Source organism: Mustela nivalis (assembly GCF_964662115.1).
Source record: "Mustela nivalis genome assembly, chromosome: 5".
Lineage (NCBI taxonomy): Eukaryota > Metazoa > Chordata > Mammalia > Carnivora > Mustelidae > Mustela > Mustela nivalis.
The window spans coordinates 101,693,619-101,717,110 of record NC_139024.1 but is presented as its reverse complement, the minus strand read 5'-3'; the positions used below and the strand labels follow the sequence as shown (position 1 = coordinate 101,717,110).

Genomic DNA, 23,492 nt, shown 5'->3' with positions numbered 1-23,492 from the left:
CACAAAACAAGTCTTAACAAATTTGAGAAGATTGAGGTCATACTAAATATCTTGTCTGACCTAAATGACATGAAATCTATAGATTTCAATAACAGGAAGTCAGTAACAAGAGGAAAACTGGAAAACTTACAAACACATGGAAACTAATCAACACTCTTCTGAACAATCAGTGGATCAAGGAAGAAATTAAAGGGGAATTGAAAAGTTTCTTGAAGACTGAGCATTTGTGCTCTCCACCCATGATTTCCATTGTGGAACCCTCACAGCGTTGACCACATGTTCAGTGATAAGGGAAATGGCAGCAAAATAACAGAATCAAAGTGGTACAGCCCTTGTTCTCTGAACACAGGGCAGGTGCCGTAGAAATCAGCACTAAAAAGACTGAATGGACTCATGGGTTAGAGAAACAATCCAATGCAGTTTGTGAAATATTTTGACCTGAACAGCCCCACGCCCTCATGGGCAGCAGCGAGAGTGCTGCTGGGAGGCCAGCGGGAGATGTGGCAGACACATAGGAGCAGTGCTGCTGCTGCGTTTCCAAACCAGCAGGTAAACAATAGAACCCTCTCCCTCTGCCAGGATCTGCTGTGGCTGGTATTCCCATTGCACCACTTGTTAAATATTTGGCATATCTCCCTGGCTAGATGGAACTTCCTTGTGCCACACATATTTAAAAACAAAATAGATGTAAAATAAAATGACTTAAGGGCTCAGCCCAAGAAAGAGAAATAAAACGAATCTGAAGGAAGCAGAAGGAAGGAAATAATAAAGAGGAGGAATGAGGAAACAGAATCCCAAGGATCAGCAGAGAGGATCCTCAAGACAAAACTGGGCAAAGTTAACGCACTCCACTTAAGAGGGCAGGCATCCCCACCTTCCTTGACGTAACAGAACTTCCAGCTGAGACCAGGAGTCTCACTCACCATCTTGCAAGGGCATCCTCCAACATGCCTGATGTCCTTAAGTTCCAGGCGATGGGATGAGACTAAGATTGTGAGCTCTGCCCCCTGGGCCGGGTCAAGGGTTCACAGCCACTCAAGGGGGGTGGGCAGCAGGACTCTGAATAAGTGAGGGAGAGGAAAAACTTCTTAACCTGATGTGGCAGATGCTGAATCTGGCTCCTTTGGCTTCTGTTCTAGTGTCTCTAGTACTTTTGTGAAGCTGAAAGCCTTTTCTAGACTTCCTTGTGACTTAGGTACATGCACATGGTGGAGCTTCCAGGTGCAACTGCATGCCCGGAGGAAGTGGTGTAGGCAGGAAGAACAGATTTGGGGGAGAGTGCAGTGGCTATGACCCTGGTTCTTCAGGGGAAGCTAGATGAAATTTTTTTACCCAGTTTTGTGTCCTCACCTAAATATTTATAATAAACCTCTTCCTGTTTACAAAAAAAGTTTCTTGACACTAACCAAAATGGAAACACAGCATATCAGAATTTATGGGATCCAGCGAAAGTGGTTCTAAGAGGGAGGTCCAGGGGCACCTGGATGGCTCAGTGGGTTAAAGCCTCTGCCTTCGGCTCAGATCATGATCCAGGGTCCTGGGACTGAGCCCCACATTGGGCTCTCTGCTCAGTTTGCTTCTCTTCTCCCTTTTGCCGCACTGCCTACTTTTGCTATCTATCTCTCTGTTAAAAAAATAAAAAGAAAAATAAGAGGGAGGTCCATAGCAATAAAAGCCTGTATTAAGAAGCAAGAAAGCTCCTAAATAATCTAACGTTAGCCCATAATAAGCTAGAAAAAGAACAAACTGATCCCAAAATTAGCAGAAGAAAGGAAATTATAATAAAGAGTAGAGCAAAAATAAATGACACAGAGGATAGAAAAACAATAGGAACAATTTACCAAATTAAGGGTTGGTTCTTTGAAAAGGTAAACGAAACTGACAAACCTTTAACCAGACTTACCAAAGAAAAAAGAGGACCTAAGTCAACAAACTTATAAGTGAAAAAGTAGACACTACAATTGATACCTCAGAAATTCGAAGGGTTAGGAGTTGCTACTATGAACAACTATATGCAGTGAAGTGGACAACATATAATAAGTGGAAAATTCTTAGAAACATACAACTTACTAAGGCTCAATCAAGAAGAAATAGAGGGACGCCTGGGTGGCTCAGTTTGTTAAGCGGCTGCCTTCGGCTCAGGTCATGATCCCAGCGTCCTGGGATCAAGTCCCACATCGGGCTCCTTGCTTGGCGGGAAGCCTGCTGCTCCCTCTGCCTCTGCCTGCCACTCTGTCTGCCTGTGCTTGCTCTCGCTTCTCTCTCTATGACAAATAAATAAATAAAATCTTAAAAAAAAAAAAAAAGAAGAAATAGAAATATGAATAAACCAAATACTAGTAAAGAGATTAAATCAGTAACAAAAAATCTCCCAATGAAGGCAAGCTCAGTTCCATATGCCATCACTGCTGAATTTCAGCAGACATTTAAAGGAGGAGAAACACAAATCTATCTTAAACTTTTCCAAAAAATTGAAGGGGGGCGGGTAGTGGAAAACAATCCCAAACTCATTTACAAGGTCTGCATTATCCAGATACCAATACCAGAAAAAGACACTATTAGAAAAGAGAACTACAAGCCAGCATCCCTGATGAATATAACTGCAAAAATTTCCCATAAAATGGTAGTAAACTGAATATAGCATATTACAAGGATCATTTAGCATAATCAAGTGGGATTTATCCCTGGGATGCAAGGATGGCTCAACATACACAAATGAATCAATGTGATCAATCACGTTCATTGGATGAAATAAAAAAATTATATGATCATCTCAATAGATGCAGAAAAAGCATTTGATAAATTTCAACATCTCTTCATGATAAAAAGCTCTTAACAAGTTAGGCATAGAAGGAACATATCTCAACATAATAAAGGCCATATATGATAAGCCCATAGCTAACCTACTGGTGAAAGGATGGAAGTTTTTCCTTTAAGATCAGGAACAAGACAAGGGTGGCTACTCTCACCACTCCCATTCAATAGAATACTGTAAATCCTGGCTAGAACAATTACTCAAGGGGAAAAAAAAAAGGTATTAGACTCAGGAAGAATTAAAATTGTCTTTATTGGCAGACAACATAATTTTATATATAGAAAATCCTAAAGACTCAGGCAAAAAACTGTTAGATCTAATCACTGAATTCAGTAAAGTTGCAGGATGCAAAATTAATGTACAGAAATCAGTGGCATTTCTATATACTAACAACAAAATTTCTGAAAAAGAAATAAAGAAATTGACCCCATTTACAATAGCATAAAAAACAAGATAGGAATAAATTTAAGGAGGCGAATGATTTCTACATTGAAAACCACAAGACATTGATGAAAGAAATCAAAGAAGACACAAATAAATGGAAAGGTACCTTTTGTTCATGGATTGGAAGAATGGATATTGTTAAAACGTCAGTAGTGTTTTTACAGAAGTAGAAAAACTGCTGAAATTTATATGGAACCACAAAAGATCCCAAATAACCAAAGAAATCCTGAGAAAGAAGAGCAAAATAGGATATATTACCCTTCCTGCTTTCAGGGTATACTATTAAGCTACAGTTACCAAAACAGTACCGTTCTGGCATAAAAGCAAATAGATAAATGGGACATCATTGAGAGCTTATAAGCAAACCCAAGCATGTACAGTCAACTAATATTTTACAAGGGAGTGAAGAATACTCAGGGGAGGAAAGATGGTCTCTTTAATAAACTGTGCTGAAATAATTGGATCCATATACATACAAGAGAATGAAACTGGAGCCATATTTTGCACCACTCACAAAAAGTAATGCAACATGGATTAAATACTTAAGTGTAAGACCTGAAACTCCTAGAAGAAAACAGAGGAATAAAGCTCCTTGGTACTAAATTTTTGGATATGACACCAAAATACAAGCAACAAAATAAAAAATAAAACAAGTGGGACTACATCCAACCAGATTTCTGCACAGCGAAAGAAACCATCAACAAAGTGAGAACGACCTATGGAACGGGAAAGACTATTTGCAAGCTTTATATCTCATAAAAAGTGAATATCCAAAACATATAAAAACTACAACTCAATAGCAAAAACAAACAACCCCCACCACAAAAACAAAAACCCTCAAAACCACCTCCTAAGTTAAAACAAAACAAAACTAAACTAAACTGACAACACGCACACAAAAAGGAAAAAACAAAAACCAACTCCCTTTCCTATATAATCCAATTAAGAAATGGGCAAGGGACCTGAATAGATATTTCTCCAAAGAAGACATACAAAGGGCACCAGATACATGAAAACATGTTGAGGGAAATACTAATTAAAGCCACAATGAGATGTCACCTCAGACTTGTTAGAAATGCCATCATCAAAAAGATAAGAGATGATAAGTGCTGATGTGGATGCCAAGGAAAGGGAATACTTGTACACTATTGGTGGGATTGCAAATTGGTGCAGTCATGATGGAAAACAATGCAGGGGATCCTCATAAAATGAAAAATAGAACTATCTTATGATCCATCAATTCCATTTCTGGGAATATATCCAAAAGAAATGAAAACACTAACTCAGCAAAAAGGTATCTTTTTGTTCATAGCAGTGCTATTTCTAATAGCTAAGTCGTGGAAACAAACTAAATGTCCATTGATGGATGAATGGATAACGAACTGACGGACGGTATGTATATACAATGGGATATCATTCAGCCATAAAAATGAGGACATCCCACCATTTGTGACAACAAAGATGGACCTTGAAGACATTATGTTAAGTGAAACAAGCTGAGAAAAAGAAATACTGTATGGTCTCACTTATTTGTGGAATCTAAACACACACACATGCACACGCGCACGCACACACACACACAAACCCGAAAAAATCCAAACTCAGAAAAACAGATCAGGCTTATGGTTACCAGAAGTGGTGGGTGGAGGGTGGGGGAATTGGGAGAAGATGGCCAAAAGTTACAAATTTCAGGGGTGCCTGGGTGGTTCAGTCATTAAGCATCTGCCTTCAGCTCAGGTCATGATCCCAGGGTCCTGGGATCAAGCCCCACATCAGGCTCCCTGCTCAGCGGGAAGCCTGCTTCTCCCTCTCCCACTTCCCCTGCTTGTGTTCCCTCTCATGCTGCCTCTCCCTCTCTGTCAAATAAATAAATAAAATCTTAAAAGAAGTAACAAATTTCAGTTATAAGATAAGCATTAGGGATGCCATGTGCAACAAGATGACTATAGCTAATACTATAATGTACTGTAATGTTGTACAGAAAAGTTAAGAGAGTAAAGCCCAAGAGTTCTCATCAGAAGGAAGCAATTATTCCCTCTTTATTCTTTTTTCCTTTTTATTGTATTTGTGTGAGGAGATGGATGTTGGCTGAACCTATTGTGGTAGTCATTTCACACTATGTAATAATCAGTGCTTCATGTTATATACCTTAAACATATGCCATGATGTATGTCAATTATTTCTCAATAAAGCTGGAAAGATTTTTTCAAGTCCTAAAAACAATACATGTTCTGGTAATGTAACTGTAATCCTTGCTAATCTATGTACTTTTTAAAACCTGGTTTTCATTTTATTTTTCATCTTGGAAAGAAATGCTATAAAATATATTGGCTGTTATGTCCTAGGTGGGCCTCATATTAGGTGCTTTATGTACATTATCTCATTTTATGCTGTCTAACATTGGTGAAGAAAGTATGATCATCTACATTTGGAATATGGGAAAGTTAGGGTGGTTAAATAACTTTCTTATGGTAGTATCAGTGGTGAAACCACGGTAGCCTCCTAACTTGGCCTGATAAAAGTTCCATACGGTCTTTCTTTCCATTAAAGTGTAAAGTATGAATTATAGTCACGAGTTTCTAGTTCCCTGAAATGCAGTAAAGGTGGTTTATAAAACTCTTATAAAGTCATATTGGAGCCAGTTGTGTTAGTTAGGATTTTTCAGAAAAACAGACCAATAGAACAGATACACACACAGGTTTATTTTAAGGAATTGGCTCATGAGATTGTGGGGCTGGCAAATCCAAAATATGAAGTGTGGGTTGGCAGGACAGAAATTCAGGTAAAAGTTGATGTTACAGGGACACCTGAGTAACTCTGTTGGTTAAGTGTCCGACTCCTGATTTTGGCCCAAGTCATGATCTCAGCGTTGTGAGATGGAGCCCTGAGTCAGGGCTCAGCGTTGTGAGATGGAGCCTCCTTGTATGACTTGCCTGGGGCCCACTTATCAGAGAGACCCCACATCTTGAGCCTCCTTATATGACTTGTCTGGGGCCCACTCATTTTTCTGCCGCCCTTCTCTGGCTCCCTACTGTTACATCTCTGTGTGACTTGTTAGGTCCTTCTACGTAAACTGCCTTACCCTACCCGCCACATCCCAGCCTTCCTCTCACTTTCTCTTTTCACTTTCTCCTCACTGGGTATGGAGCCTGCTTAAGATTCTTTTGCTTCCTCTCCCTCTGCCCTACCCCACTGCCCACCACTCTAAAAAAAGTTAAAAAGAAAAAAAAAAAAAAGAGTTGCTATTACAGGCTGGAAACTCAGGCAAGGTTCCTCTGTTGTAGTTTTGAGAAAAAAACACCTTCAACGATAGCAAATCTTGGTCTTCGCTCCTAAGACCTTCAGCTGCTTGGCTGAAGCCAGCTCATACCCAGGGTCTAGCTAAGTTGACCCATAAAATTAACCATCACATCCATAAACGCTGATTTTCACTGAAGATTTTTTTTTTTTTAAGATTTTATTTACTTATCTGACAGAGAGAGAGATCACAAGTAGGCAGAGAGGCAGGAAGAGAGAGAGGAGGAAGCAGGCTCCCTGCTGAGCAGAGAGCCCGATGCGGGGCTCGATCCCAAGACCCTGGGATCATGACCTGAGCCGAAGGCAGAGGCTTTAACCCACTAAGCCACCCAGGCGCCCCTGAAGATATTTTTGAAGGTACCTGGATTCTTCACCAGCTAACTTTCCAGCTGGTTCCTGTGCGTGGATACAGACACAGGACCAGTTCAGGAAGTAATAATACAGGAGGGCAGAAGGGAATGCTCTTTGGTTATTCCACAGTATGCGTGTGTTTCTGATGGAATTCATCATATTGTTTTCTGGACGTGGATATACATTTTTAAAAACTCTTTTAGGCTTTAAGTTATTTTTGGAGGAAGCTATTGGACCGGCTGGGTTGAAGGCCCCGTTGAGAAAGGGAGGAGAAAACCGCCTGAAGGAAGGAGGAAGGTCGGTGGGTTGGAACTCACACAACTCCTAGTGTGCAATAGGATTAAGGAGAGGAGGGGTGGGCTGGAAAGCCAGGGCACGGGAGATAACTGCTGAGAGACCCTGCACTGAACACTGGAAAAGAATGGGTGAAATTGCTTTACAAGCACAGTGGGAATACTGTACCATATTTGCATGCTGTAGACAATTAAAAGTCAGAAAAATATGGGTATTGCCATTTTTGTTTTATTTTTTATTTATTTATTTTTTTAAGATTTTATTTATTTAACAGAGAGAAATCACAGGTAAGCAGAGAGGCAGGCAGAGAGAGGAGGAAGCAGGCTTCCCGCAGAGCAGAGAGCCCGACGCGGGGCTCAATCCCAGGACCCTGAGATCATGACCTGAGCCGAAAGCAGAGGCTTTAATCCACTGAGCCACCCAGGCGCCCCTGCCATTTTTGTTTTAAGTAGCCTAGTATCACTGTTCTGAAACTGTTACCGGAAATGGGTATGTTTACTATAGTCTCCTATCCAATTCCTGTGTGAAAGGGGACAGTGAACAAGCTCGCTTGTGCACTCTTACTCTCCATGTGCCTGAGCAAAAGGACAACCGAAGGAATGAATGGTTCAGTAGGGCTTTGGTACACCAGCATGCTACTATCTCAACAGACCCTTGTGCGACCCTGACCAGCTGCAGCTTCTCCTAAGGGGCAGGATTCCCATATCACTCACTAGCACCTGGGGGCCCCGGGCTGTAGCTGGAGCGAAATGCAGGTCTCTTGGAGATCGGTGACTAGACAGCCTTTTCCTTGAAACCAGTCTGAGTCACCATGAACTTGGGGACTTATCAGAGAGACCCCACATCTTGAGCCTCCTTGTATGACTTGCCTGGGGCCCACTCATTTTTCTGCCGCCCTTCTCTGGCTCCCTACTGTTACATCTCTGTGTGACTTGTTAGTTCCTTCTACGTAAACTGCCTTACCCTACCCGCCACATCCCAGCCTTCCTCTCACTTTCTCTTTTCCAGTCTCCAAATATTTCTCACATTCATTCTCCTTCCATCGCTAATGTTAGTGATTTAGCTCAGGCTGTCATCATTTGTTGGACTATAACAATAATTGCCAACTAGTCTTGTCTGAGGTTGACCCCTAGACAGTCCACTTTCTATGGCTGTCAGAGTCATCCATCTAGAAGGACAACCTACTTACAAACCTTCAGCAGCACTCTGGCTCCAGCAAGGTCAAGTCCAGGCTCTAGCACTCATGCAAGGCCCTCTGTGATCTCCATTTATCACTTGCGTCCCCATCCTCATCTGCTCCCTCTCACTGTAAGCTTCCCAAAGCATCTCATGCTTTGCCTATGTCTCATTCTGGAGTCTCATATCATTGGTTAGGTAACTTGTAGGTATTAAATTCCTTTTCCTCTTTCCCCACTATTTTTTTTTTTTTTAAAGATTTTATTTATTTGACAGAGATCACAAGTAGGCAGAGAGGCAGGCAGAGAGAGAGGAGGAAGCAGGCTCCCTGCTGAGCAGAGAGCCCAACGCGGGGCTCGATCCCAGGACCCCAGGACCATGACCGGAGTTGAAGGCAGAGGCCTTAACCCACTGAGCCACCCAGGTGCCCCTTTCCCCACTATTAAAAAAAAAGATATTATTTATTTGTTTGAGAGAGAGAGAGCACAAGCAGAGGAAGGGGTGGAGGGAGAGGGAGAAACAGATTTCTTGCCAAGCAGGGAGCTTGACATTGGACTCAATTCCAGGGTCCTGAGATCATGACCTGAGCTGAAGGCAGATACTTAACTGGCTGAACCACCCAGCTGCCCCTTTAATACCCACTTTGAAATAAGGCGGCAGTAAGCAAGTAAGCAAGTAAGCAAGCAAGTATATTTCCTTCTACTTTGGTTCTAGAGTAATTCAAGACAGTCTTAAAAAGAAAAATGATGCTGGAGGAAGAAGAAGATGTAGGAGGAGATAGCTGCTGTGGTAATTTTGTTGATGGGTTCTGTGTGTTTTTGAGACAGACAGACAGACAGACAGACAGACACTCAGTACATCTATAGCCCTAGTTGGCAGAGCTTCCTCTTTGAACCTCTACTCCCGTGGGACCCCCCTGCTGAAGCCAAGCTTTGAGCCAGTAGATTCATTCAATAGATAGTCATGAGGGGCCCACTCCTAAGAATTGGGATTCTAAAGTAAATATGACACAGTTACTGTGTAACACAGTTACACAGTTACTCACTGACATACAGTGAGTTTGAATCTTAGGCTATGAACTCTAGTATAACATATTTTCTCTCTCTCTCTTTTTTCCTGTCAACTTAGGTTCTGACTCCCAGGCTCCCATTATGCTGGGTTGCATGTTCTTTGCTTCCTGCATCTTGGAGTTGTGTTAATGTTCTGGGTTCTTATAAGATGCCAAAGTGTCATTGAATGGGGGGAATATTTGTGCCCCCAGCTTGTGCTGACACACCCCCCATGATGGCCCATTGGGCCCTTTAGGCTGTTTCTGAGCTACTCTTAGGACACAGGGATCTTGAAATGTGAACCACAGGGTTTGTCCCCCTAGACATACCAGATAGCCATCTCTTTATGATGGCTGGGATTTAAGAAGTTCCCTGCTCCAGGATCCACAGATGCTCCCTGTAGCCCAAGAGGGCCTCTTTTAAGGCTGGGCAAAGTCCTTTTCCCCAGAATCCTCTGCTCCCTTCTACAACCCTAGTCTCAACAGATTAGGTTTGTGGAAAACAAAAGCCAAATGTTCTTGCAGTCTGTTCCTGCTTCCTGCCCTGACACATAGCTTCCCCTAGGGATAAAGCAAGGAAGGGGCAGAGCCAGATTACCTTCTGAAAGAGAGATCCATCACAAAGAGAAAATGAAATCTGAGGGAGCCTTTAGTGTATATGTAGGTCCGCTGAGCCACACAGTTGTTCCAGATGGATCTCAAGTGTTCCAAGAGTGGGATGTATAGCACATCTTCAGGAAAATCCAAATAGTAGTTAGGGACCTTAGGAGTGTACTTTGCCTTTATTCCCCAGTGGAGAGGCTATGATTGGATTGGGCTACCACCATCCAGTATGAAGAATCAGCCCAGGGGCAGTGGGCTTCTTTATGTTCAGGCAGTGACTCATGGTTCCAGTCAGTTGTGGCTGGTGGTGGCAGGCTTGTTTTCACATAACACACCTGGGAACCAGCACTGTTTTCCTCAAAAAGGGACCATGGAAGTGCCAAGCACTTAAAATTTCATGTACTTGGCTTCAGTGCAATAATAAGGCACTTTTTTTTAAATGAAAAAGTAATTTTTCCACTTAATTTAAGTAGTAGCTGTTTGAAGTGAGCAAATAACTATGTAAAAGCTATTATCAAAAGCAATTTTCTGAAGTCGTATTAATGAAGATAGGTAATAAAAATGAAGGTATAAAGACATAACCCTGCTTATATTTCTGCAGGGAAGAATTAAATACCTATAATTGCCTTTTTTTTTTTTTTTAAATACTAATGTGTTTGTCCTAAGTTTTGGTTGTTGTTTTCAACAATGAAGATAATGAATTTAAAAGAAACAGAAGAGGCCTGTATTGGAAAGATACAAGGATATCCCAAAGAACTGAAATGTTCAACTAATACTCTTGAGAAAGATAGGAAGGATAGATGCCAAACTATATGGACCTTGTTTGCTGAGAGCTGTTATTAATGTGACCTCATTCCAATAACTTCTAGTCACTGTGTCTCTGTTCATTGCTTCAAATTCCCTGGACTGACAATCATATTCGCTCAGCTGGAATAAGTTACCTACCCTTGGATCATCCCAAGGTGAATAGGTAACATCACTTATACTTAAATTTACTTAACGCTTTCTCCATGTTGGGCATTGCTAAAGCACTTTTCATGTGTTGTTTATTCTTCTACAATAGCCTTATGTCTTATGCACTGTTAGGTTTCCCATTTCTCAGATGAGAAAACCAAAGCCCAGAGAGGCCAGGCAGTTACCCCAAGGTCATATAGCTTTCTCCCAACATTCAGTCTTTGGCACAGTATGCATGTATCTTTAACTTTATAACAAGACAATATAGATAGTAGTTGGGATTTGGTTTTTGCAAATGTCCTTTGTTCTATCTTAGGGCCCCATATATATGATCATAGCCTACATCTTTTTTTCAAGCAGAAATCAGAGCTATAACCTGGCTGTTGAAAGTATTTGGTATAAACACCCTCCATGACTTACTCAAAGGTAGGAGAAACATTTGGTAGCAGATTTGACCATGGGCAGGGGCTGGAGCAGACAACAGTGGGGGTGAACTGCAGTAGTGGAGTGGGTGAGCCCACCAGATTGATGGAGATAATGAGCCAGCATTTATGGAAGTTCATACAGTTTGGTTCCACTTCCTGGGTATTGGAAATGTTAACTAGGGTTCTTGGGGATGGAGCAGAATGAGATTAGCACTTGGATGCCCGCAGGAACATGGAATCACCTATTCCTATTTAACACTAATTTAACTGAGATATTTTGATAACCCTCTCCTTTTGTTTTGTCTCTTCCTCTCCAGTTTCCTTTTTTAAACTGTCAGCCTATTGATTTACCATTATCCCTTACTTTTCTTACCTCCTTTACTTTCTGAATGCAACAGTGTTGCCCGTTCCTTTCTTTATGGCTTAATTTATGCTAGGGCCACAAACTCATAGACCAGGTATTATAGATAGATAAATGAAGTGAGACAGATAAGGACTGTGTCAGAATGGAAAGCACATGTCCTTTCCAAAAAGGGAAAATACTGCTAGTTTCAATGCTTCACATCCACATTTCATGTAAAATTTGCAATTTTTTAAATGTTTATCATTAGTAAGTTTTTAAAAATGAGTAGGCTCATCACAAAGCATCTGTGGGATGACTCTATCAGCAGTTGGCATTTTTGGACATGACACTGTTGGTGGAATGAGGGAGGTTGGGAACTCTTGAATCTCCATCCTGGCTTCTAAAGGGACTGTAGATGTTCTAGTCTGTTTTCTGAGTCAGCATCTCTCTACTAATTGGCTTTATATATATATATATTTTAAAGATTTTATTTATTTATTTGACAGACAGAGATCACAATTAGGCAGAGAGGCAGGCAGTGAGAGGGGGGAGCAGGCTCCCCACCAAGCAGAGAGCCCGATGTGGGGCTCAATCCCAGGACCCTGGGATCATGACCCGAGCCGAAGGCAGAAGCTCCAACCCACTGAGCCACCCAGGCGCCCCTGGCTTTATATTATTAATCACATCTTTATTATTTATTTTTTAAAAAATATTTTATTTATTTATTTGAGAGAGAGTGAGCAAGAGAGAGAACATGAGCAGGGGGAGGGGCAGAGGGAGAGGGAGAAGCAGGCTCCCGGCTGAGCAGGTAGCCTGATGTGAGACTCAATCACAGGCCCCCGGGGATCATGACCTGAGCTGAAGGCAGGCACTTAACCTCCTGAGCCACCCAGTCACTCCTTAATCACATCTTTATGTATATATTTGCATTATCATACTGGAAGAGATATTTTTCAGCCTAACCCATTAAGATGATAATATTTGAATATAAGTTGGCTGTTTTATCTCCTCTACTCTTCCGTTTGGACTTAAAGCTCCTCTAAGGCAGAAGACTATGTGTGCGGAAGATACATTTTTAATTGTTGATATAAATAAATATCCATTTAAAATATAAGATGAGGTATTCTCTAGTTAGAGAGATGGTTTTGTTATTCAAGTTTGTCTTCCTAATGTGTTCCTGTTTTGCGGGGCTATTTTCAGTGTTGTGTTTGTCCTTCTTTATGGCAAATTATTTGAAATGTTCTTCCTCAGTTTTGAGAGACTTTCTGCAGATCCTCAATTGTAGACTAGTTCTTGTCTCTGTTTTTATAATTTTAATATGATTAAATGAAGCTGGACTTGCAAAAAAAAGTCTACTTGTAAGATTTTTACAATTAAAAAATGGTATTTTGATACTTAATATAATTTTTCTTTTATTTGTGATCTTTTTGGGGAGAAGATTTGCAGAGGTTTCAGAACACATAGGACCAAAGAATATTAGAGTTGGGAGAGGATAATAAAATCAACGTTCCACTCAGTGAAGGCTTGGTCTCTTGCAGTGGGAAGATGTTTACTACCATATGAAGCAGTCCTTTCCACTTTTAAGTGGTTGTATATTTTTGTATGGTTTTTCTTCATTGTAAACTGATAGCTGTCTCTCATCATTTCCATCCTTTGAGCCTAGTACTGAGCACAGAACAAGTCTACTCCTTTTGGGCTCCCCAAATACATGGTAAGATCTTTGAGGGCAATATGTTAAGACGTTCCTCTAGTGCCTATGAATCACATTTTAGGGCATTTAATGGCATGTGGTTGAGAGCACAAGCTTTGAGGTCAAAGGACCCAGATAGAAATCCTGGCTCTTCTGATAGAATACTACGGACAAGTTACTTAACCTCTCCAAAGCTCGTTCTTGGGTTGCAGTGAAAATTAAATAAGATAGTGAATGAAAATGCTCAGTAAAGTCCCTGACGATGGTCATTCAATAAATGATGTGTATAGTTAAAACATGCTGGTTAGACTGAAAGGAAGGAAGTCTTGCAGAATGTTTTAATGCTAAGCCAAGACTGCCTAGAATCTGAAGCCATGCTCCTCCCAGAAATGAGTGTTTGATGCTTATCTTGGAGAGCTCCTTATACAGCTAGAGGAAAATTATGTTGTGTGATCTTAGTTTTCCCAGAAACATAAGACCAAGGAGCACTCTTAACTAATGCATAATCTTTCTACTCTAGGAAGAGTCTGTGTCCAGAATTCCAGTGGTCTTCCTTCATAGGCTTATGAACTGGGGCTCTCCACCTAGAAAGAAACCTTTGACTTCCTTAATTCTTTGCCCAAAGCCTCCTGCTTGAGTGAGATCCAAGAACCTTCCAGCTTCCTTTCTTTCTGACCTCTCTTTCCCCCTAACTCCTCCTAAGCTCTTCTTCCTCTCTCCCCTAAAAGGAGAGAGTGAGGGACAGCTGATGTCTTGCCAAACAAGAAGGCCCTTCCCTCTTACTGTTTAAAAGTGGTTTCCAGGGGCTCCTGGGTGGCATATTTAGTTAAGCGTCTGCCTTCGGCTCAGGTCATGATCCCAGGGTCTTGGGATCAAGTCCTGTGTCAGTGTCCCTGCTCAGAAGGTAGTCTGCTTCTCCTGCTCCCTCTGCTGTTTCCTCCACTTGTGGGCTCGTTCTCTCTCTCTCTCTTGCTGTCTGTCAAATAAATAAATAAAATTAAAAAAAAAAAATAGAGGTGGTTTCCAATGGGAGACTAATTAAAAGTTATTTATATGATGAAAGAGTACTTGAATTGTTCAGCTGGTTTTGAAAAAAATTTAAAAACAAGCACATAGTCCCCAAAATGTAACTCATTTTGTCTTCAAGTGGTTAAATGCACTTTCTTACATTTTCATTAATTGTTTTCTTCAGCATCTGTTTATTTGTTGTAAAGATCGTCTTCTTTATTATTATTTATTTATTATTATTGTATTATTGTATTATTTATTAGATAGTGGGCCCTTGCTTTTTTGACTTACTTCCCAGTAAAAAACTAGGATATAAGTGTTTTTTTGTGCCATACTTTGCATTTTTACATAACATGCAAGAAGCTAGTATTTGTACTTGCCTAATCAACAGAATTTTAAACAAAATTGGAATCTATGTTTTTAAAAGTTTTGACATCTTTCTTTTTGTTTTTGTAAAATATAAAAAAAGTGATACTTAATCAACTAGGTTTACTGGGCTATATTTAAATGAATAACAATGGAGCCTATTTTATATCCTTCCATCTAAAACTCTGCTTGGGATTGAGGCAAGCACATCACCTTTCTGGGTGCTTATCTAATTCTCTACCTGTATACCAAGAAATGTTACAAGAAATCACTCAGATGGATACTATCACTGTGTACTTACAACATGGGATTTTGGTTTTGTGAGAACAGGCCTAGACTAAGCAACACTTAGAGAAACTGAGAAGGGTCCTGCTTATGTGTTTCCCCCAATTCTTCATTTTGACAATATTCAAATGAATAGAAAAGTTGAAAGAGTAGTATAGTGGATACTTATTATTAACCTATTGCTATATTTACCAGTCCTCCTGTTTTATTAAAACAATTGAAAATAAGTACAGATGTCATGAGTTTCTCCAGCCTGGAAGGTAAGAATAAAGTGTCCCAAGATAAGGACTCTTTCTCACACAACTACAGTATCATTATCATACCTTAGACAATTAACAATCATTTCCTAATAATATCTAATAAGCAATCCATGATCTATGTTGTTTCTAACATGTCTTTTTGGCTTAAAAAAAAAAAAGTATAGAATCTCATCAAGGTTCATGAATTTGCTGTTATGTTTTATTTGTCTTTTAAATTTAGAACATTCTCTGTTTTGGGGGTATGTATATTTCTTGACATTGACGTTTATGAAGAGTCCAGGATAGTTATTTTATCGATTGCCCCACAATCTAGATTGCCTAATTGTTCTTTTTTTTTAAAATTTTAAATATCTTATTTATTTATTTAAGAGAGAAAGAGAGTGTGAGTTGGGGAGGAAAGGAGAGGGAGAGGGAAACTCCAGCAGGCTCTGTGCTGAGCAGAGCCATCTCAGCACTGGGCTCCATCTCATGACCCTGAGATTGTGACCTGAGCCTCAGCCAAGAGTCAGATGCTTAACTGACTGAGCCACCCAGGCACCCCTGCCTAATTGTTTCTTTACGTGCTTTTTAGTTTTTAACCTTTTGGGAATATATTTACAGACGTGTGCATAAAATTTAGATATGAAGGTTTGTGGAAGTTACCTTACCAGTCTCTGGGACCCTAAAAGTCTGGCTCTTTTATAAACCCTTATCTCTGCACTTGTTTCTTCATTGCAGTTAGAGAATGTCTAGTGCAGAGACAATTTCCTGGCACTTTCCTGCAGATCAGGGTACTAAGGTTGGGCGGCTTCCAATTTAGGCAGTTCCATTGTATTTATCTCAGATCCCCCACCGGGGTTTCAATTAGAGAAGTTATTGTTTAGTTCCCCTTCTAAAAATGTTGCATTCTGTAATTATCTTGGCTTTAAGGCGTTTGGGTTGTTTTTAATACTATGTGAATGCACTGGCTATTAGGAAAGTCACTTTAAAATTAGGGTGATCTAATTCAATTGTTAAAACTGCCTTAATAATTAGGTTGTAATAAGACACAATACAGGGTATACAGGTTCCTCATAACCTGGTGTTTTGGGCTGTAGAGACTCAGCATCGATCCAGAGGTGGTTCAGAGTTCTTTATTTAAAAAAAAGAAAAGAAAAGAAAAGAAAAAGCCAAATGTTAAAAATATTATGAACTGGCACGCCTGGAAGGCTCAGAAGGTTAAAGCCTCTGCCTTCTGCTCAGGTCATGATCCCAGGGTGCTGAGATTGAGCCCCATATCAGGCTCTCTGCTCAGCAGGGAGCCTGCTTCCTCCTCTCTCTCTGCCTGCCTCTCTGCCCACTTGTCATCTCTGTCTGTCAAATAAATAAAATCTTTAAAAAAAAAAAATTATGACCTAGGTCAACTTTGTCTTTACTCTTCTAATTACCTTTATTTCTCTTCCTGCATACTCACAGTGCTTTCTTGTTCTCAACGCAAATGCTAAATGGTGATGATAGATGATGGTGTAAATTGGGGTCCTTAACTTGAAGTCAGTGGGTCAGTGAACCCAAGAAAATCATATGCAACATTTGTGTATATTTGCCCATGTGCTCTGTTCTGGAGAGATGTTTCCATAGATTGCTTCAACTTTTCAGGGGTGCCTATGAGCCCCAAATGGTTAAAGGCACTGGTTAAATAGTTACTTCCTACTAGGGCCTTTGCTCTTCTGTCTGATTGTTGGTATGGTATCTTTCTTTTTAGTAATCTTTTTGTGTGTTTGTTCTGGATTAAAATATTACAAGAAATAAAATTAAATCTATTTATAGTATTAGTCAACACCCAGACATAACCATTGTTTACATACTGGTAAATGGTTATCTACTTACCTATCATCTGTCTACCTATTTATCAATCATGTATCTGTTTATCCATCTACACACACACATTTTTTAAAAGAATCATTCTATATGAACTCTTTATACTTTTCTAAGTGTAGATCGATAACACTTTTCTTTAATTGTTGCATTGTAGCTCATTATATGGATATACTGTAATTATCCCATCTCCTATTCATGGACATAGATGTGTGTGTGTGTGTATACATATATATATATACATATATATATATATGTATATATATATATAAGATATTCATATTTTAATATGAATCAAACTTTAGGCAAGGTTTGAACAAGGGAGATCTTGGATCTTTTGCTGGTTGCAAGAACCCTCTTTGTCTTATTCTTGCTAGCCCCACATCAAAGTCGAGGCTCTGGATTTTGGGCCAGGGAACATGTTTGTTTTTTCCAAAAAAATGAGAACTGTACTCTTACATGCCTCTCTCTAGCCCCCAAGATAGTGACATGAATTGGCAAGTCATCGCAAATCAGTAAAGCATATAACAGTCTTATGGGATCAGTCGCCTTCAGAGCAGCTTCTTTTAAATCCGTTCTCAATTTTCAAGATTCAAATGGGCCTAATTTTGTATAGTTTACTTATATTTTTTAAAGTGTTTATGAAAATTATTATGAAAACAACAACAACAACAATAAAACCCCGAATACTTTCTTAAAATGCTTGAATCGTGTAACCTGGGAGACTTGACCAAAATATAAATATGTATGATTTCCCTGGGTCTCTGTGTCTGTATCTATATTTTCATATGATATATTGCTGAAAGAGGTGTTGCTGATTGTCTTTTTTTCCTTTTCTCTCTTATCTGTTTACCACTGACACTACTAGATTAGAGGCTGCCCTAGTCAACACCCTTGGGTCCTGGGGTAGTAACTGTTCCCATCTGGCTGTGTGTGATTAATGGTGTTTATGTCATGGCATAAATCACGTCTGGCTGTTCAATCAGCTGAGACTCTGGTCATTAAAAAGAATTACTCTATCTATAAAAATCAATAACCAGTGGTTTTTGGAACGGAGCAGTTCTTTAACAGTTATTCCCTAAATCTGTCTGTAAAGATAAACAATCAAATTACTATAGTCACTGAAATTGTGCAGGCAACAAGAAATATAATCTCGCAGATAAAGGATGACCTTAAGTAAGGACAGGTTGGAAGCCATTTTAAGGAAGACAAGGCAACCAAAGAAACCCAATACCCTTTTGAAAGTCTTCAAGAATGTCCCCCTTTTTCATGGATCCAGCTGACAACACCACCTCAGAGAGCTCAAGATGAATTTTCTGAAAAGCGTGGAAAATAAATTAGGTTGGTAATAGCATTCTGTGACTGACTTAATGCCACTCACAACTCTCTGTGGACTCTAGCTACAATACAGAAAAATCAATTTTATGTATTTACCTCATGTTTGCCTCATACATTATTGCCATGAGGAGAACACACAAAACCTGAATAAATTAATTAGCCAAGGTGATGAAATGGCAGGTAAAATAAAATGGAAGACCACTTTATCAGGGAAGAACAGAGCTAAAGATAACCCTTAGACACTTTACTTTGTGGGAGATATTATGTGTACTGTTAAAATGGTGGTGTTGACCGTGTGTAACAACATGCCTGAATAGAGCGAGGCAAGATTAATAGTACTGATTCACTTCTAGTTTGTTTCACAGGCTGTGGGTGAGTGCTTTGGGATGTTGCTCACACTGCCTGTTTTGCTGCAGTAGCCACCGCTTTTGTGAGCAGCCAGTGTTTTTGCTCAAATTGGAGTATGCCTCACTGATTCCTGTCTGCAACTTGCTTCTGAGGAATCGGTGACTGCAAGATACGTTTCAGGAATTCGAGTTGTACTAGTTTTGCCATCTTTATGATGTGCTTCACTTAGCCAAGTGGAATTCTAAATGGGAAAGTGAAGACTTCCCTTTGATACTCTATAACTCTGTTCCCAGAGCAGATCACATCCTGATTTCCACAGTAAGCTGGTGGCTCTCTACAGGATCACAAACCCAACTCCATCAAGAAGGCAGGACTGATCGCTCGTGCCCTTTCCCCGAATGGAAGATAGAACCCTTTTAGCAAGATATGATCCCGCAGATTTGTTCCTACGTGATGAAGGGAGGACTAACTTTAGGCAAAGTGCTTTGGTGGAAACATCCTGTTCCTCCGTTCCCTGTGTGATGACCAGGAGCTGAGAAGGGCTCTGTTTCCTGTCACTGTGCTGCCATCATCCTCATTTACATTATTGGCAGCTGTTACTTTGTTAGAAGTTTAAATTATCTGAAGAACTCTCAACTGAGTTCAGATGTTTGTTTATTGGCGCTGTCCTAGGCTTCTGAAAACAGTCTTTTGTGTTCTCCCAGCCTTAAGAAAAGCTCTTCTCAGAATCTGCCCTTCCTCCCTCCTTGCTCTTTTCTGGGAACCTGCTTCAATCTCATGAAGCAAATTAAATAAAGAGGACAAGGGGCTTAAAGCTCGTCAGAAAGGAGACTCCAGCGGTGAGGCGACCCGAAACGGAAAGGAATTGGGACTCAACATCCTGCATTTGTGCTTTGTTTTTGAAACTTCGAGTTAGTTGCCTTAATGAATTAACCAGCAGCCTAATGGAAAATGTTTCTCCTGTCCTGGTGGGGGAGCCAAATACTATAGATTTGTAACAGGAAGGCTGTTGATTCTGGCTTTATTGTTGGGCCAGTCATTTGTGAGCTGGTGGCCGGACCGCAGGCCACACACTTCTGTGCACATCTTCCATGTATTGGGACTGCTTGGGTTTTGTTTCTGCTGTCGGAGACGCCGCGGAGAAAAGATGGTGAGCCCTGGGTTTTATTTCTTGTTTGTGTATCCCTTCAGCATTGAGGATGGTACAGGGATGCCAGATTCCGTTCGGGGGCAGGGAGGGGGCTGTTGAAATCGATGAGCATATGTGAGTGTTATGCTGTTAATGCTTTTTTTTTTTTTTCTGTGTCATCCTCTGTAGAGTTCCGGGAACGCGTCCTATCGCTGCTCTATGTCTTCCTCTGCGGATTTTTCTGATGAGGATGATTTCAGCCAGAAATCTGGCTCCGCATCTCCAGCTCCGGGAGACACCTTACCCTGGAATTTGCCTAAACATGAGAGATCAAAAAGAAAGATTCATGGGGGCTCAGTGCTGGACCCCGCTGAGAGGGCAGTGCTTAGGATAGCAGGTAAGCGCGTCGTTGGGGAGGGGACGGACCCCTGACGGGAGTTGTGGAAATTCACCCATCTGCGCCCCTGGGAGCCAGAGCTGGGAGCTGATGCACTGGGCAGAGATCTGTGCTCAAGGTGGGGGAGGAGGATGACCATGTTTACTTTATGCTTGATTTCTATCGAGAAAGCAGTTTGCTCAGCCTCCTGGTGACTAAGCTGTTTGGCCCTGTCTTCTGGTTGGATGGATTGATACCTTCGAATTGCAAGGCGGATATTTACAGACATCTGCATTAAACTTTCCCTATTTACATGCCCTAGCTGCTGTGACATTCTGAAAGTATTAACTTCTGTGATTCCTAGTGTATTTGCTAGAATCTGTGAGAAAGCTCCCTTCCTTTCCATTTTTTGCCCAGGGACACTGAGCTTCGCAGGTTTAACTGGGGTGGATTCCTGGTGTTTGGTATATGGGATTGCAGAGGGAATTCCAGCAACTTGGATGCCTTTTTTTTTTTTTTTTTTTTTAAATTGTAGCATCTCTGTCAGAACCATGTGTCCATAGCAGCTTTCCGTCCCTGGTGCTTTTGAAGGTTTAGCCATCATGCATTCCTGATTAATTAATATAGGGGAAGTGCCAATGTTTCTGTTCTGTTACCGGTGTTCCCTTGCACTGGGTGTAGAAGTCGAACCAGAAGGGATGACTTGTTTTACCCAGCTGAAAGCTGAGAACACTGAGGAAACCAATCCTCCAACCTCCCAGTGCCTATGTGGTTTCTTCATATGTGTACTGTGCATGAGACTTGCTTTCTGGGGTGATTGGTCCTCAGTTCCCTCCACAATTTTCTCTTTCAGAATGGTAATGGGTAGGATGGACTAAGTCTTTTGGGGGGGGGGGAGGGAGCCGCTGGCTTTTGCAAAGGCCAAAGGTCAGGTTTTGTCCCAGCTGATTTCTGCAGCCAGTGGATCTGGCTCCTTTCTTCTCCACTCTCGAACATTCCCTCTGGGGTGGTGGGTGTGTGCCCACTCAGTTTCTTTTGCCTCCCACTGTAATACAAAGTTGGTACTTTATATTCCTCTGAGGGGCTGGTGAGGACTAGTCCAGAGCCCAGGCCAGCAGCAGGGACTCCCCCTACAGTCCCCCTAGTAGGATTTTCTGATTACAGGAAAAACAAACAGCTCCCAGACAGCCATTCTCTAGTCTGGGTTTCTGGGGCAACAGCCTTGAGCTTCTTCTGGCTGCTGTTGTGAGATGCTGCCTGTTCTCTTCCAGGCCTTGAGGGGAGGGGTGGAGCAGTGAAAGGGTGGGAGGAGGGAGGGTCCTGGAGGGAGACTGTTTGGGAGCCAGTGAGACCAAGCAGGGGTGGTTTGGGGGAGCTGAGGCAGACCTAGATCTCACCGCCCTCCTCAAGTATTAAAAAGTGTTTAGTCACTGAGGCCTGACTCCTTGCCCGGTAGAGATACTGCTTCATTCCCCACCCTGCCCCTCCATGAGCAGGTGTGAGGCATGGAGAGGAGGAGCCAGTATCTGCAAGGTGTCTTTGGCTCAGCAGAAAGGAAAGACAGGTGAAAGGAGGGTGCTGAGAGAATTTGGAGCTCTAGCTCATCAGAACAGGATGCCTGTGTTCTGTCCATTTTGTGGAAGGAAGAAGGTGCTTCTGGCTTGAGGTTTTTGTTGATGGTGACAGAAGTGGGTAATTTGCTTTTTGATAGTGCAGGAAGGGGTTATGAGAGAAGGATTGGTCAGGAATTTGTGAGGAGGTAATGAGATTATTTAAATTGAGGAAAACGACTAGGCCAGAAGTCCAGAGAAGTTGGGGGGGACTAATCATCTGTGTATACTGTAGTTGGGGAAGAAATGGAAGAACTGGGGGTTCTGATGGGATGCAGTGGACAAGAAGATATTGGTAGACGGTAAACTCACTGAGGGCAGGGGCCATGTTTTATTTGTTCTAAAATGTTCGCTGAGTTGGGGATAGCTATATGGGGAGAGCTATAAAGTTAGTATTCATTAGTGAACTTGAGACCTCAAAGTCACATATTTTAAAGAGATTAATCAAAAACAAAACAAAACTACAAACAGAATAAGCAGCCCTAGTATGGAAATATGCTACTGTTTTAAAAATAAATATTGGTAAGTTGGCTGTTTTCTACACAAATCATAATAATCATATCTTGGGAGCAAAGACTTGGAGGCCAGTCTTCCGATATCTGTTTAAAAATAATGTAGCTAAAATATGAAATTCAAATATGTTATTTGTTCACCACTGATCAACCAGTGGAAGATAAGGGAACAGGGCATCTGAGCGATTTCGATGCTGTGGGTAGTTCGAAAATATACTATGAAAAGATTTCAACTTTTAACTTTATTAGACATTTTCACACTCTGCCTGAAACTCACCCATCCTTGAAATTCATCCCTAGTAAGAGATGGGGTGAGGTTCAGAAGTGGTATGAGGATGTCCATTGTGTTCATTACTTAGTAATAAAGGAGTTGAAAGTCCAATATTTTTATTTGTTTTTAAGGTCATAAAAATAAAATTGAACATGAAAATGCCTAGAGTCAAAAAGACCTTATGGTGTGTGGGATAACTAAATTCATTCACATTTAATAAATATTGATCGAGTCCCTGGAATAAAATGAAGAAAAGCACATAGTTCTGCTTTTAAAGAAGTTATAGTCCAATATGATAACTGGATATGTTGTTAGACTGTTACAACATGGTGTGAGAGATTAGTTCTTAGGGCTATATAAGTACCTAATGTGAAAAGAATCCAGAAGAGAGTCTAATTAACATGGACAGAGAATGGAGCCTGAAAGCTTCTGAGGGGAGGTGCCACTTGAAGTGAGAATTAAAGAGCTTGATGGGAATAGGGGGAAAGGGAAGACCACTTCAGAGGGATGGAACCATAAGAACAAAGGTAGGGAGATGTGTTTATATGGAAATTTCAAGTGCAATGCATAGTAGAACATGGGATTTGGTAGAGAATAGCGGAAATGGAAAGGTGCCTATGTGTAATACTGAGGGAGATTGGACCATTCATGCTGTAAGTGGTGAGGAATTATTGAAAGATTTTCGGCAATGCAGTGATATAATCAGGTTTACATTT

General features: G+C 40.9%; 1 protein-coding gene across 8 annotated transcripts in view; it reads left to right on the top strand.

Annotated features, from left to right (window-relative positions):
* The window catches only part of DST (dystonin), a 469,472-nt gene that overhangs the window by 91,809 nt on the left and 354,171 nt on the right, over positions 1–23,492 (top strand). For 7 of the 8 annotated variants that reach the window (XM_082731256.1, XM_082731255.1, XM_082731253.1 and 4 more), the window contains exon 4: positions 20,197–20,404. In XM_082731256.1, the coding sequence (XP_082587382.1) occupies positions 20,197–20,404 (208 nt within the window). Of the gene's footprint in view, positions 1–19,900; positions 20,029–20,196; positions 20,405–23,492 lie in introns of those variants that run through there. The other variant, XM_082731258.1, reaches the window with a different exon arrangement.